Source organism: Macrobrachium rosenbergii, chromosome 50, assembly GCF_040412425.1.
Source record: "Macrobrachium rosenbergii isolate ZJJX-2024 chromosome 50, ASM4041242v1, whole genome shotgun sequence".
Taxonomy (NCBI): Eukaryota; Metazoa; Arthropoda; class Malacostraca; order Decapoda; family Palaemonidae; genus Macrobrachium; species Macrobrachium rosenbergii.
Genome location: NC_089790.1, coordinates 24,102,182 through 24,117,500, shown reverse-complemented (window position 1 = coordinate 24,117,500; position 15,319 = coordinate 24,102,182). Strand labels below are relative to the sequence as shown.

Sequence of the window (15,319 nt, the reverse complement as noted above, 5' to 3'; positions counted from 1 at the left end):
AGGGAGAAAAGAAAGAAAATTTAATCTTACTTGATAGATTAAAGCTTTCAAAATTCATACTTCAATATACAGTATTGAAAATGACAACAGAAAAAATAGGTGATTTTTTTTATGAGTACATACACGTCCAAATTTAATATGTTAATACTAACGTTAATTCATTTTGTATATACATGTATATAACAGATCTAAATATTTTGGAGTTTCCAGATGACAAGAGATTATATAACTATTCGTATGTAGTTAGGTTAGTCTTGGAAATAGCTAAGGTCTAAAATAAAATTTTATAAAATTTTATAACAACTCTTTGCAAAATGTACAGCTTAAAGTTAGAGTGAACATTACAGCTTCCATCACACAAACATGTATGACAGTTACTGTTGGAGTGCATGGCCAAGCAAAAATTATTACAGGATCTGCTACCATATTCTTTGCAGTGAATGGAAAACTTACTTCAGAACACCAAAAGTTGGGAAATTTTAAAAATATAACAGACCATACATTCCCTATAACTAATTTAACCAAAACCATTTATGTTTTATTCTTCACAAGAATCTTGTACTGTATATATAAATCCTCAACTACCATTAATTTTCATTCAACCAAGTGCAGCAAACTTTGTGAATACAATATGACAATCAAGGACATGTACAGTAAACTGGATCACAGTTCAAGAACAACCAATATTTTAAACCACAGTATATTCAAACTCTCATGTCTTTGTTACAGAAAGACAGCACAATAAAACAAATGTTTGAGTGAAAATTTTCAAACTATAAATAAAGGAGGAATGAGCTCAAGATACGACTGTCAATACAGGGAAATACATGCTGTAATAAATCATAAATTTTAGATTTCTCTTGAATAAGACAGCAGTCATCAATTTTATAGTATGACAGAAAGGAGTGACTTCATGGGTAGCCAAACTGAACCTTTGTAATTTCTGCCAAGAAATTTTACTATATTAATAAATAATACTAGGTAGAGGACCTGACTTGCTGAAATTTTGTTGTATATACTACATACAATAAAATTATAATTACTCATTTGGAGAAAGGTAAAAAAACAAGAAGTACAAAAAGGATTAAAGAAAAGCGACTCTCTTATACATACAGACGCTCTTATTTAATGTAGAGAATTTTTCATCAAGTTCCCCTAAAAGCCAAATCCAGGCTGGTTCATGGTGTTTTACAGCTGTATAATGGCAAATTTCCATCAGCTGCTAAAACTGTCCAAATTTCCTTCATCTTGAACACATCAAAGACAGACTAAAGTTATTACAGTTATAACAAAGTGAACAATAACCTGAAGCCATGAGTTACAATTATTTAGCCAAATACTTTAGACATTATTTAAAAACCAAATGCCGAAACTGCTTTCCAATTAAACATAATAACCTACTCTGTAAATGGGCAACAAAAAGTCTTTCAATGCATAATAAAATAATTAACATCCATGAGAAACATGATACCCAATTAATAGCTCAAACATTTCTAATTTCATGTACAAAGAATGATCAATTTTAGGTTTAATATCATATCTTTATGATTAACACACATTAGTTTAGTTGTTTTAAATATTTTTTAACTCATATCCTTGGGATTCTAAAAAGTGATTTTATTAAAACTTGAAACTAATCAAATTTTGGGATTCTAAAAAGTGATTTTATTAAAACTTGAAACTAATCAAATTTTCAAAGGTAAATTTTAAAATTATGTTCATTTTCTTCCAACATGCCAATGTTTATTTTAACAGTTTTAATCTTTCAGCAGATCATCCAAACCAAAGTAATAGCTGATTGTTACCAAGTGTAAAGAACCCCTGAACTCTCGCTCACTAGATATTGTTCGTGCAACATACGCTTCCCATAGTGAGGAGTAAAATGGGACTCACATTAGGGAACAGTGAAACTTTTCAAACTTTTAAAGACATTCCTACCTTATAAAAAAAGTATGCCTGCTTGCATTGCAAAGCCATAACAGCACACTGGAAATCAAATACATGAGCCAGATACAGTAGAGTACAGTCGGCAGGAAATGGACTCATGAGACTGGTCTGACTGGAGAGGGGTGCTATAGTCTAAGTAAATGACATAACCTGCTGGGTCAATAAGATTACGATATATGAATGCAGGTAGTCCCCAGTTACTGGCAAGGTTTCGTTCTGACGGCGTGATGATAAGCGAAAATTGGCACCAAAAATCGCAGATTTCGCTTATCGGCGCCTCTGTTAGGTATGTATTGGCGCCAATACGTGACCATCGGTGCTAATAAGCAGAAATTGACGTATATCAGGGCTGAAAATCACAGATTTTCGTCGCTAGACAATTGCCAATAACCAGGGACTGCTTACTATCATAGGCATATGTGAAGCTAATCCCACACTTGAAAAGTAACTTAACAATAACAAGCACTTCATAAATACAAACACAATTCATGGTTGTGTTGCACAAGTGCTCTAGCATTTGGCATGCTGTGTTACTTGTGCAACTCCGCAAAACAATGCTATCAGCCCAGTCATTTCACTGTTAATCAGGTTTGGTTTTTAGTCTTAAGTCCAGTCAAGGTCAGCATTAATTGATCACTGTTAATGATAGTGTTATTAAAATATAAGTCAGTTGACATATGCAATCGATATCAATAAAATTACCATATTTGCACACTTGCTTTTAAGACAGACCTTGAAGCCTAAATTAACTAGCATAGCGCACCATAAAGATAAAACAACCCATGGAGATACAGCATTTAGGATGGGCTGCATGTATTGTTGGCTACTCCTATTATTTATGAAATTACTAAAGTTCTTTTTTCACAAGCCTTATACTGTAAACTTTTTTGTATTCAGACATTTTATTGTAAACATTTACTTATGAAGTTTATGAATGCCATTGTAAACATTTACTTATGAAGTTTATAAATGCCAGATATGCTAGATATTAACCTAGCATAATTCATCTGAACAAACTCCATGCAGAGAATCTGTTCTCCATAAAGAATAGTACGTTTACTTTACAGAAGAATACACGTTCCTAAGAAAATTTTGTTTGCTTTCCATAAGGATGAATTTTGAAGTGCAATACTGTAGTTTTAACTTAATTCAAATGCTAGTACAGTACAGGCAGTTGCCAGTTATCGGCGGGGTTTCCATTCCGATAGCGTGACAATAAGCAAAAATTGCCGATAACCGGAAATCAGTGCTTCTGTTAGGTACATATCGGCGCTGAAAATCACAGATTTTCGTCACTAGACAAGCGCAGCAAAACCAAATCGCGATAACTGGGGACTGCCTGTTTATGTAAGAATTATTCAAAAATACAAATCATGCATCTATAAGCAGAATGTACAAAGATGATCTGAAATGAATGAATGATTAAATTTCTATCATGATTCCTGACATACTTTACTTGGGCATAATATTGTATATTTCATGACTTAGTAGAAGCTATTAAGTATTGGAAATTCAATGTATCAATGTTCATTTACTGAGTACAAAATATACAGTATTTATTTGCCGGCTTATAAGACACACCCTCACATAAGACGCACCTGTATTTATTTGCCGGCTTATAAGACACACCCTCGCATAAGACGCACCTCTATTTTACAAGGATATTTTGTGGAAAAATTTTAGCATGTTTCAGCATACATTTATTGGAGGATAATTTTAATATTTTTAAAGTGATTTTGTACTGCAAAATGTATGATTCTGTGGATGAAATAAAATACTGTGAGAGTATACTAGAATAAGTATGAAATCATGTGTAACTTTACACACCTTTAAAAGAAACTAAATGAAATATCATAAATAAACAATATTTATGTGTTACCATGCTATTAGTCTGTTTACATCCACTCATTGCAAACGGCTGACAAGCTAAATGCCGACGTATCGTAAACAATTTTTTGTAAGTGTGATAACAGACTGATAATCTACTTGTTTTCAATATTTTATTATTAGCAAGAAAATTTACTGTAATAATTAGGCTTGTTTTTCAATGTTTTATTATTAGCAACAATTTTTGTGCCTACCCAGTACGCTTGCTGTAGGCCAGGCCTAGCCTAGCCTGGGGCACTCAATCTCCCATCCGTAATACGGCCGCATCGGACACGGCAGTTTTTTATACATTTAAAAATAAAAAAGTGCGTACAATTTGCTAGCAAACGTGGTAAATAAAATAGTATAAACTATTTTACAGGTACAATTATGGTACAGGACAACAAAATCTGATATAACAGCGAATGATAACTCACTGCATTTTTGGTATCAACTGTTAAGCTATGATAACTTCCAACAGTAATGGCTAACAACACAGAGAGAAAAACCAAATCTCCATAAGCTCCACTGCTGTCCACTCATTCAGCTAAAGTAATTGTGCCTGTATTCCAAAGTTAATTGCATCTAACACTGTAGCATTCATTATTGGTGGACAAATATTGTAATATGTGCAAAATAGTCAAACGGTTGATGTTTTACTACTACTGTAAATGAGACAGTTAAGTGAGAGCAAACACACACAAAGGGTAGATTGTTTGTTGGGGGGAGGGCATACTGAAATGTTCTGAGGCTTGTTAATCTACAACTATGAACCTAGCCATGATCTTACATATTCAGGAAGTCTGCTAGAAATCTGATTTTACATTGTATGATTTGTGTTGTATTCTTGTATAAATAATGTTGTTAGTTTTTGTTAAGTGGACCTCAGCTACTGGAGCTCACCAAGATGCCTTAGCTATAAGCCTCACTCCTCTGATGCTTGGCTTCCCATCAGTGACACAAGCTTGTTAACACAATTATTTTTGCATTTTTTTAAGGGAGGGTGAAATATGTCATAAGATGGAACATAAAACCCAGTTTTACTGATGTTAAAATTGTATTTTTGGTTAGCCTACCCATTAGAAGTAAAGCTGAATTAATAATATGCTGTAAGATTAAGAAATACCAGTTGGTGAACAGCTAGTTAATAATGGCAATCTTCAACATAGATGCAATAATAAATTAAATAACGATATCTATGGCAGTTATAGTCAGTGTCAATTACCACTAGCTATGTTGGTCTGTACAGTCCCTGGCTATGATGACAAGAGAACCATAATGCACAACCACACAGCAATTGCTAGTGTAGGCTCATCAAAGCTAATTAATAAATCAATACCTCACCTATCTCTGTCACTATAATTATTATGACTGCTGATAAAGTCTCTTTGAAGGTAGAATTACACAAGGACACAGTAGTTGCAAATGTAAGTCAAAGTTGGTACAAAAAAGTCTTATCTGACCAAATGGCCATTTTCACACACCTTTTTCTGTCAAACAGAGAAGCTGCAATTTCAATGATCCCATCAAAAAAGAAAAAGTCAGATCTCATACCACCTTAGTAATTTTAAAACTGGTACTGTAATGAACACTATGAAATGCTAACCCAATGCAGTTACTCTACTTCACTTACCTAATTTGGTGGGCTATAAGTCCCAAGTAAGCTGACCTGGAGTGGTAACACTAAAATGAATGAGGACACCAGTTAACAATATCAAATCAAACCAATGCAACAATTAAGAGCCTATTCATTATCGATCATATCATTAATTTATATATTTCACCTTCATTACAGCGCTGAATAATCCTGATGGGTTCTGGCATTTGGTCTTCAAGACCTAAATTTCATACTCAATCAATCAAGTCACACTTCACTTCAGTGGCCAGCCATTTGCTTCCAAGATCCATTAGATCAAGATGCATTCCATACGCATATAAAAAGAATCAATAACCATGATAATTAGAAACTGACATAACACTTTGAAATAAAGGGATATAAAAAAGTTGTGCTAGTTCATAGTCAACTTAAGTCATACTTCTGGAAGTGAGAGTCATAATGTAATGATGTTGTCTCCAGTTTTAGAACACACCGACAGAATAACAAAAACATGCAGAGGCTTGACTGTAAGAATCCTGCACCAAATTTACACCACAAGAAAAGGCAAATCTTATCTGTTCCTTCCTGATAGCCATCTGATTCTGAGGCCTACGTAATATGCACAAATATAAAAAACTGTTGTAAACATTAAATTTGTTACCTCTTTGGAACCACACAAACTTCAGCACTAAGGGTTGGAATAAAAATTAATAAAATCCAACAAATAACGCACACACACCAACTGTTTAAGAATAAGCATAAATGACTGAAAAATATAACACAGCACACATATTCATACACGTGACCAAGTAAACCAGTTACACAAGTGATTAAAAAATAAAATGAACTCCACTTTCACTAAATTCCAATTTTAAAGAACCTGCACTGGCTATTAATTTTCTTAAATATCTAAAATATTCAACACTATTCTTTTCTCAATCTAAATGTTATTGCATCCCATCCCTTGGTACATACTATGTCATTACTTCTGTTTTTCTTAGATTTATTTTGAATCCCATCTCTCTAGACATATCTACTATAGGGAAGCTTTGTAAATCTTGTGATGTTTTGCTGATACTACAGAATCATCTGTATATTCAGGCCAGTTTAGTTTCTTCAGTTATTTTAATGTAATTCTTCTTTTCTGACTCTGACCACTTTTTTCATTATAAACTTTATGAGAAAGCAAAAGTGAAATAGCATTCTCTTGTAGCAACCGTCAATTTACTGAAAATTCACCTGACAAGACCCCATCAACATAAACCTTTCTTGCCTCTATTTTGAATTCCAATTTCCAATCATCAGGCTATGTTTCCTCATTTCATTTTCTACATAACAGTTTAGTTTCTATACAAGGTGTCATTTCAGTTTTTGCAGTGATTAAACAGCTGAAATTGGAGAAAAAATCAATACTGCAACACAGAACTCATTACTGTATACAAATACAAAAATGACTTCAGCTGCAAACTAGTGAGGTCCCTTTAGGAGATGACTCCATCAGCATTACCTTTAATGGCATATCTGGTGCTAACATGTTACTATGATTTGAATGGTCTACTGATTGTCATGATCATCAAATTAAGGCCACTACAAAATAAATAGGTTTGTATAAGTATAGGAACATATTCCAACTACAAAAATAAACAAAGTGTCAAACTCATGAATTCAACAAGGCTATGGTGACAGTCATAGCAGTCTTTATCTGAAGACTGCAAAATTTAACAGAATTAACAGATCTTGTCTGGAATCTATAAGTAACTAAATGGCCAGATATCAAACAACTGTACTATAATGACTGAACACACAAAAGTGACAGACTGAATGTCTTCAGTTTCCATAATAAACCATCACACATCAACCCAAGTGTCCTTTCCATGTTATCAAAATAATACATGTAAAAATAAAGAAATGAACATTTCTCTTTGAATTTTGAACTGCTAATGCTAACTGCCATGGAATGATAATGTACTGATACTGAACAACCAAATTTATAAATACTACACTACTTTTAAATTACAAAAAAAATTTAATGTCACAAAAACTTATCTGGTAAGTATGTGGGAACAAGGATTACAAATACTTTTTCTGCAACGTGACTGCAATGCAGTGATAATCCTGTTATATACCTCACCCACACGGAAGAAGAGAAAATATGATAGCTTTTGTTCATCATAGCTATTTCGGAATATCCTGTAAAGAATAAAAAAATTATTTAAGATATGCTCACAAACCTAAATTGTATATATACATATACAGTATATATATATAATCCATAATAATATAATCAAGATTGAAACTGTCTAAATACAAAAAATTGACGAGCTATGCAACCCAACACAGTCATCTATTAAAATATTAAAACCTAAGAAGAATTTTTGCAACAACAATACATAAAAAGCATATTTTTCCTTCAGTTGATTTCATGTGATGAAAGAAATCCAACCCTTAATCTTCTGATTATGATGCAGTAACTGCAATTATTTCAACTAAACCCATCCTCCTACATAAAAAAAATATACAGAGATATACAGTAGTTAAATTTCCACAGGGTAAGCACATACCCGGAAACACCTGAGGGCCAAGAAATGATGACAGTGATTTACCACACATTGAAAAATTACAATTGAAATCAACTCAGAAGACTCTTCCCAAAAACATACCCAAGCATTACCTGATTCTCCAAAGCTTTGTGCATAATCTATCAAGAGACAACAATATGGCTCATTTTTCTACTAAATGCTACAGACCAAACTAAAAAATGCATGTAAGAGTCAAGATTATGGGAACTATTGGAAAGGATAAGGATAAGACAGAAAATTCTTACACAAGTGACCCAAACAGTGATGTCAAACATATGATGTGTATCAACAGTGACACATCACTGACTTTTAGCTGACACACAGTGGACTTGAAAGAAAACAAGTAAGAAAGAAAACAAGTAAAAAATGAGCCAAAGTTTCTTGAACGCAATCGAGTTTTCTATAAAGTGTATAATGTTGTATAAAACTCTCAGTATGCTGTGGTGGACTGTGGTGCTAGATGCACGATTATGGTTAAATTTAACCTTAAATAAAATAAAAACTACTGAGGCTAGAGGGCTACAGGTATCTTTGACGATTGAAAGGTGGATAATCAACATACCAATTTGCAGCATTCTAGTCTCAGTAGTTTTTAAGATCTGAGGGCAGACAGAAAAAGTGTCGAAAGACAGACAAAGCCATCTCAATAGTTTTCTTTACAGAAAACTAAAAACATTGGAGGGCAGAATAAAATCTTAAAACAAAATTGTTCAAAATGTAAGTTAAAAAAATAACCTTACATGAGAAGAACCATGTAGGTAATAAAATGACAAATTTTTAATTGTATTTTTCTTAGCTAACAAACCTGTAGTCTTAATGTGAGGATAAATCTTCTAGCACCAGCTGAAAACCGGTAAAAAAAAAAAAATGTAGTACAAGATATTGGTGGTAACAGGGTTCAGCTATTCAGGTGAGAGAGGAGGAAACAACTGACCTACCTTCACCCAAGAACACTGTGATGTAATAAGTTTCTTCCAACCCAGGGAATCCATTGAGGGGTGGCAAGAGGTCGGCAAGTTCAGCACACCTGGTCTCATTTCTCAGTTAAGAAGAGCGGAGAAAAGAGACGAATGCCTCTGACAAGTCTAATAAAGGTTATCAAACGGTCAGACTACTGGACTACAGTAATATGCATTTGTGTAGGAACAATGGATAAATGGAAGTTAAAGAGCTATGTCTCTTAAGACAACACCCCCTCGATTTGGGACCACCTTGATGTGGTGAGGGGGCTCTTGAACCCCAGGAATTTGTTCCCGGGTTTGAGTCCAAGAGTCCCATAGACCATTATATATTTCTTTGAATTAATTTTTGTGGAATTTTCCACTTTTGCTAAAATTTATTGGACCTGATAAACAGGAAAAGATATCACTACTGGGACTGGGTTTATATCCGAAGCCAAATAGTGGGAACTGTGGTAGGACCATGAGCTGCCCGATAATGTTTGGACCTGAGAGATATCAGGCGGAACTATTCTTTATGGGTGGACCATGGATTCCAGGGGGGTCCAGTTCTGGGGATAGGACTATCAGCATTCTATCCGGTTTGCCCTTAATACAATTAGAGTGGGGATGATAGTATTCTCGTAATATCTTTGGTCCTAGCAAGCAGGTTTGGCTTACACTTGGGCTACTATAATCGTGCTGTGCTATCCCCCGTGAGGTGGGGTAGGGACGCGGACATTTGGGAGTCACTTCTCACTTGTGCCATTGGTGGAAGAATAATCGCCACGAAAGGTTGATGATATCTTTTTTTTTCAGGTTTATTATTATTTTTTTTTTTTTTACCCCTCTCAAATCTTTATGTCTAGCATTTATAAGGATCTGGGTACCCCTGGACCCTCTGATGGTGCTGTTCTGGCACAGATGATGACCTCTGCACCCTACCTTGGGGATTGAAATTTCTCCAAATGTTGATGACTTCCCCTCCCCTGGACCCTCTAGCCATGCTTCATTGATGATGACTTCAAGCAAGGACACGGACTTCTCTAAGAAATCTTCATCAAAGTTGTGTGAAAAATTTGAGAATGAATCTGTTGTGATTATGAAATGATCCTGACAGCTCTGAAATCATTTGGAACTGTTGTAGAAATCAGGATGAACTTTGATATTGAATCTAAATGGGAAGTGTGGGTTACCTTTAGTAGCCATGATGAGGCTCTAAAGGCTAGTAGTATTATAAGTGCCATACAAACAGGTCAAGCTACAGTACGAGAAGCCTTAACAGACAAAGTTCCCAAAGACATGGACATAAATGTGCCATCTAAATGGGCTCAGGATAAACCAGAGAAACCAGAATGCAGAAATAAGGACTCCTAAACCTTCTATGTGGGTAGTAGCTTCAGCCAAGGAGGAAAATTATAAATTTTGCAGGTTTCTTCAGAAAAAGGTGGGAGGAATAAAGAGCAGTGATATTTCTTGTTTTGGGAAGAACACCGTTCTTATTCATGCCAAATCCACAACCCAAGCATATATGCTGACCTTGTTGGACATAAAAAATGATGAAATGATTATGAAGATAAAGCCCCACTTAAGCTTTGGTTATGGAAGAGGAGTACTATTTGATAAAGACCTTTATGACAAGATCAAAGAAGAAATTCTAAAAATGAGTCCCATTTCAGTTTGGAGAGCGAAAAAGGCAGCTATTGCCAACATGATCATTTTAACCTTTGTAGACTCTGCAGTATCTTCTCATGCCATATTTGAAAATGAGAGGGTACGCATACGTCCTTTCCAGTAATATATAGTGACTAAAGGGGTGTTTTAGAAGCCATAAAGAAGTTTAACCCTACCCATCCCTTAATTCAAAAGGCTTAAGAATGGCTTTTTATATTTCTGTTCGCCACAAATCAGTAATGTTTTGTTGGATTCCTGGGCACTGGTCTAGAAGGGAACAAACTGGCTGAAAGTAAAGCAAAGGATGCCGCAAGATGTGATTTCTCAACTAATAAGGTGCCACATTTGGATATGCGTCCAGTTATCTGATGATACATTCATACAAAATGGCAGCAGAGATGGGCTTCCCCCATTTTATCCAAAAATAGGAAGTACAGAAACATTAGAAAAAGTATTGATTTTTGGAGTTCGGGTTTTAATCGTAACAGAAGATTTAAGATCATCCTAACACGGCTTAGGATTGGCCATACCCGCTTCACTCATAGCTAGAGGGAACCAGTGCCCCAGTTTATGTTCACTGCGGCGGCCAGCTATCCGTTGAGCACATGCTGGTGCACAGTCCTAAATTTAATCACCTTAGGGCAAAGTAATTACTAACTGGGAAAACTATTTTAGAAATTTTAAATGATCACGTTGAGGTAGATAACCTTATGGGTTATCTGAAAGAATGTGGCTATTTTAATGAGATATGATCTTGGTATATTTAATAAAGATTTTAGTCATTTATTTTATATACTAAGTATAATATATTTTGGATATAAAAGTTTAATAAACAGTATATTTATTTTTTGCTGGTTCTATCCAATATTCTTCATTTTTTACATTCATATTTTAACACTGAATTTTACTAGTATGTCATCATTCACCTATTCATATCAATCATATCATCAATTTATATATTTCACCTTCATTACAGTGCTGAATAATCCTGATGGGTTCCAGCGCTTGGTCTTCAAGACCTAAATTTCATAATCGATCAATCAATCTTAAGACAACAAAACTTACGTCAGCCACCATTTTGTTTGTTATCATTCCTCTCTCCCCTTGTTAGAGAGAGGAGGGACTAGCTTCTGCAAGGAAAAATTAGTGTATTAAAAAACTTTTCTCAAACAGAAAGACCACTCACTCACCTGTCTAACCAGTCCCAGCTCATGATGGATCAATCTTGCTACTGCCCACCAGTAGAGAAGAAGGGGAAAAGAGAAAGGAAAAAGACCAGTCATCTCATTCACTCTCACTTTCATACCATCATCTTAGGGGCACTGGAGGGGCTACACAATTTGTTGAGTTGCCACCACCAGGCCAAAGGAAAAAATGTCCAAGGACCTGTGGGCAATGTCCCTTAGATAGAAGGATGTGAAGGTGGCTTGACGAAGCCATGTACCAGCCTTCAAAATCCTATGAACAGATACATTCTTCTTAAAAGCTAACGAAGAGCCTAAACCCCAAATATCATGTGCTTAGCATGCAGTGTGTTATAATTAGAGGTTGTAGAAGAGCTATGAGCATGACTAATAACCTGAAGTAACCAGGAGATGGTATTCTTGGACACTTCTTTCTTGTTCCGGCCTGTGCTTATAAAAAGTCTTCGACACCTCCGCCTAAGGTGACGAGTCCTTTTCAGATAATCATGCAGTGTCCTAACAGAACATAGTAATTCGTCTGGGTTGTTGTCAAGAAAATCTCCTAAGGAAGGAATGGAAAAGGATTCAAATCTGTCATCATGAACTGGGAGATTTTGAGTCTTAACTACGAATTCCAAGACAAATTCAAAGACTATACAGGCAGTCCCCGGTTAATGGCGGGCTCAGTTAACAGCGATTCGGTTTTATGGGGCTTGACTAGTGACGAAAATTGGCAATTTTTGGCGCCGAAAATTGCCGATTTCCGCTTATCAGCACCGATAATTGGGTACTGGCGCTGATACATACCTGACAGAGGCGCCGATAACCGAAAATAGGCGCTTTTTGGCGCCGATAACCCCTGAAAATCGTCAAAAAAAGCGCCGAAATCGGCGATTTTCGGTTCTCATCACACCCTCAGAAACGGAACCCTGCCAATAACCGGGGACTGACTGTAGTCCCCCAACCCCTCAAGTGTTTAACATTAGAGGAGAGACCATGGAGTTTGCCTACTCTCTTCGATAAAGCTAGAGCCAGCAAGAAACTGTTTTAAGGGTCAAGTCTCTGTCAGATGATTGTCGTAACGGTTCATATGGGGCTCAAGTGAGACTGCCTAGTATACTAGAGTCAGGCCCCAACTAGGAGTTAAGTTCTGCAGGAGAACAAGACTGCTCAAAGCTTTTTAGAAGCACCGAGATTTCCCAAGAGGAAAACAGGTCTACATCTTTTAGGGGTAGAACCAAACCCAAAGCAGCCCTATAGCCTTTGATGGCAGTTACAGAAAGACGTTTCTCCCTTCAGAGGAAAACTTGGAAATCTGCTATTTGCTGAACAGAAGTTCCGACTGGAGAGAGAATCCTTCAACGACACCAATCAGAGTAGACGGCCCATTTCCCCTGGTACACAGCTGAGGAAGATCTTCTGAGGTAGCCAGACATCTCTGTCGCTGCTTTGTGAAAAAAACCCTCTCACTCACAGGAGATACTGGATAGCGACCCTACCGACTGGTGATACCTCTCTATGTGAAGTTGTGCCAAAGAAGGATCTCTCTGGGAACTGCTGACAGAAGGGCTAGCAGATTGGGGAACCATTCTGCGTGAGGCCACCGTAGAGTTACAAGGGTCATTCTGAGATTCCAGGAAGACATTACTCTGCTTAAGACTTGACGGATCAGACGAAAGGGAGGGAAGGCGTAAACTTTCAGATTGTACCAGGGATGTTGAAGGTCATCCTCTGCCACGGTGAAGGAGAAGTTTTGGAATGACGGACACTAAAGTCACGGACATGCGAGCTACAGCAGGACACACAATTTCTTGCAGGAGATTCTGAACAAAGAAAGCGACAAGGCAACAATGACCTAGGCTGGAAACATGTCCGCAGCCATGCAGAATCTCTTACTTCCATCACAGGATTGCAGGACCCAGAAGGAATCAGCTAAACTTCCGAAGCCTTCACTCCACAGGATTTCTTGACAGGAGCCTCGTCATCTTTCCTACGAGCTCGAACAGGGGGATCGGAGGAAGACATTGCTGTAGATTTTCTGATTGCCAATCTCTGCTTGGAGTGATCTATTGATGGACAAGAAGCAGCTGGACATGACACACCCTCATCAGCGAAATGGCCGCGAGTGGGAGCAGGAGACCCACGGTCGTGGCTGGACGAAGATGGAGAAGATATAGAGGTGGTTCTAGGTCTTCGTAAGCGAGGAGCAGTGACAAAGTCTTTAATCCTCCAACGTCTAAAGGGGAGGCCCGGACAGAAGAAGACAAAGAAGAGGAGGAGGAAGACAATGAGGGAGAAGACGGAGACGGAGACCTGCGATGCTGCTTCACAACACGGGTGTACTTCTCTCGAGAAACGATGTCAGCTCTGTCAACCACTGCCTTCACAAGAGCATCAGAAGACAGAGCAAGAGTAGAAGTCACCACCGCAGTAGAGGGTCCAAAACTCTGAGAGGGGTACACTGCCAACATATCCAGAACAGAAAGGTCTACGTAGAGGGGCGAGAAGAGCCACTGAACTGGGAACTGTCAATGTAGACAAGCTGGGAACGTGAGCGGAATTAGCCGCTGCAGTCACTGACTCAAAACACTGGTTAGGGCACACCAAAAGCTAATGTGGCAACACAGGAACTGAAGCTCCTGGTACAGCTTAGGGGAGAGCAGCAGTTGGCAACTGTCGAGGCGGACGACACGGGAACGCAAGAGGACATGAAATGGGAAAATAGGCCATGCAAGGTTGGTACTCCTGGAGGGCCTAGAGAAGCCCAGATGCTTGAGTTATGTGTTTGCATTATCAAATACAACACAAAAACACAATAAAAGCACTAATGCACAAGCATACAGAATAGCACTGTTTCATAACACAAAATGCAAACCAAAGAGGAAACACAGGCAGAATAACACTTGCTTCTGGAAGGATGGGCAGCAACACATCCTTCTAGTAAGGCAGTAAGGAAGAAACTAATGCGTCATGGCATTCTTGGGTCAAGGTATGTCAGTTGGTTCCTCCTCTCACCCAAGTAGCCGAACCCTGTTGCCACCAATACCTTGTACTACAATTTTATGTCTTTTCTGTACCCAATTCCAGCTGGCGCTAGAAGATTTATCCTCATGTTAAGACATAGGTTTGTTCCGCATATGAACAAGTTATTTTTATAACAGTAATTTTCGTACCATGGAAAAAAACGCAGTTTGATTATGCATGCCTAAATTACCTAAATTAATGAAAAATTTAAGACATTTAGTTACAAGGTGTTAGTTTTTTTTTTTTCTTCATGCATAGGCAACTGGGACAGGAAATCCAATGCCAAAAGAAACTAAAAACTGCAAAGCCTGTAAAGGTACAACTTGCAGTGTTCCAGTACATTGTGTGGAACTCTGTAACAAACTAAACATCCTTTGCAGTACCCTTCAGCCAAGCTGCACTGCTTTCCTCCTTTCACTTTCATCAATTAATTCTGGGTGGGCTCTATAAAAGTGGGCTTTATAAGTCCAGAAGTTAAATATTACTGTCTCACTAAACTAAACTGTAACA

The 15,319-nt window shown here is 37.1% G+C and overlaps 1 protein-coding gene and 1 long non-coding RNA gene across 2 annotated transcripts in view; one reads left to right on the top strand and one right to left on the bottom strand.

Moving 5' to 3' along the window:
• LOC136832762 (uncharacterized) overlaps positions 1 to 15,319 on the top strand; it is a 121,825-nt gene that overhangs the window by 37,704 nt on the left and 68,802 nt on the right. The gene's annotated exons all lie outside the window — the stretch shown is intronic.
• Hip1 (Huntingtin interacting protein 1) overlaps positions 5,602 to 15,319 on the bottom strand; it is a 167,388-nt gene continuing 157,670 nt past the window's right edge. The window contains exon 19 of the mRNA XM_067094293.1: positions 5,602 to 7,600. Coding sequence (XP_066950394.1) covers positions 7,586 to 7,600 — 15 coding nt within the window. The 3' untranslated portion in view covers positions 5,602 to 7,585. The remainder of the gene's footprint in view (positions 7,601 to 15,319) is intronic.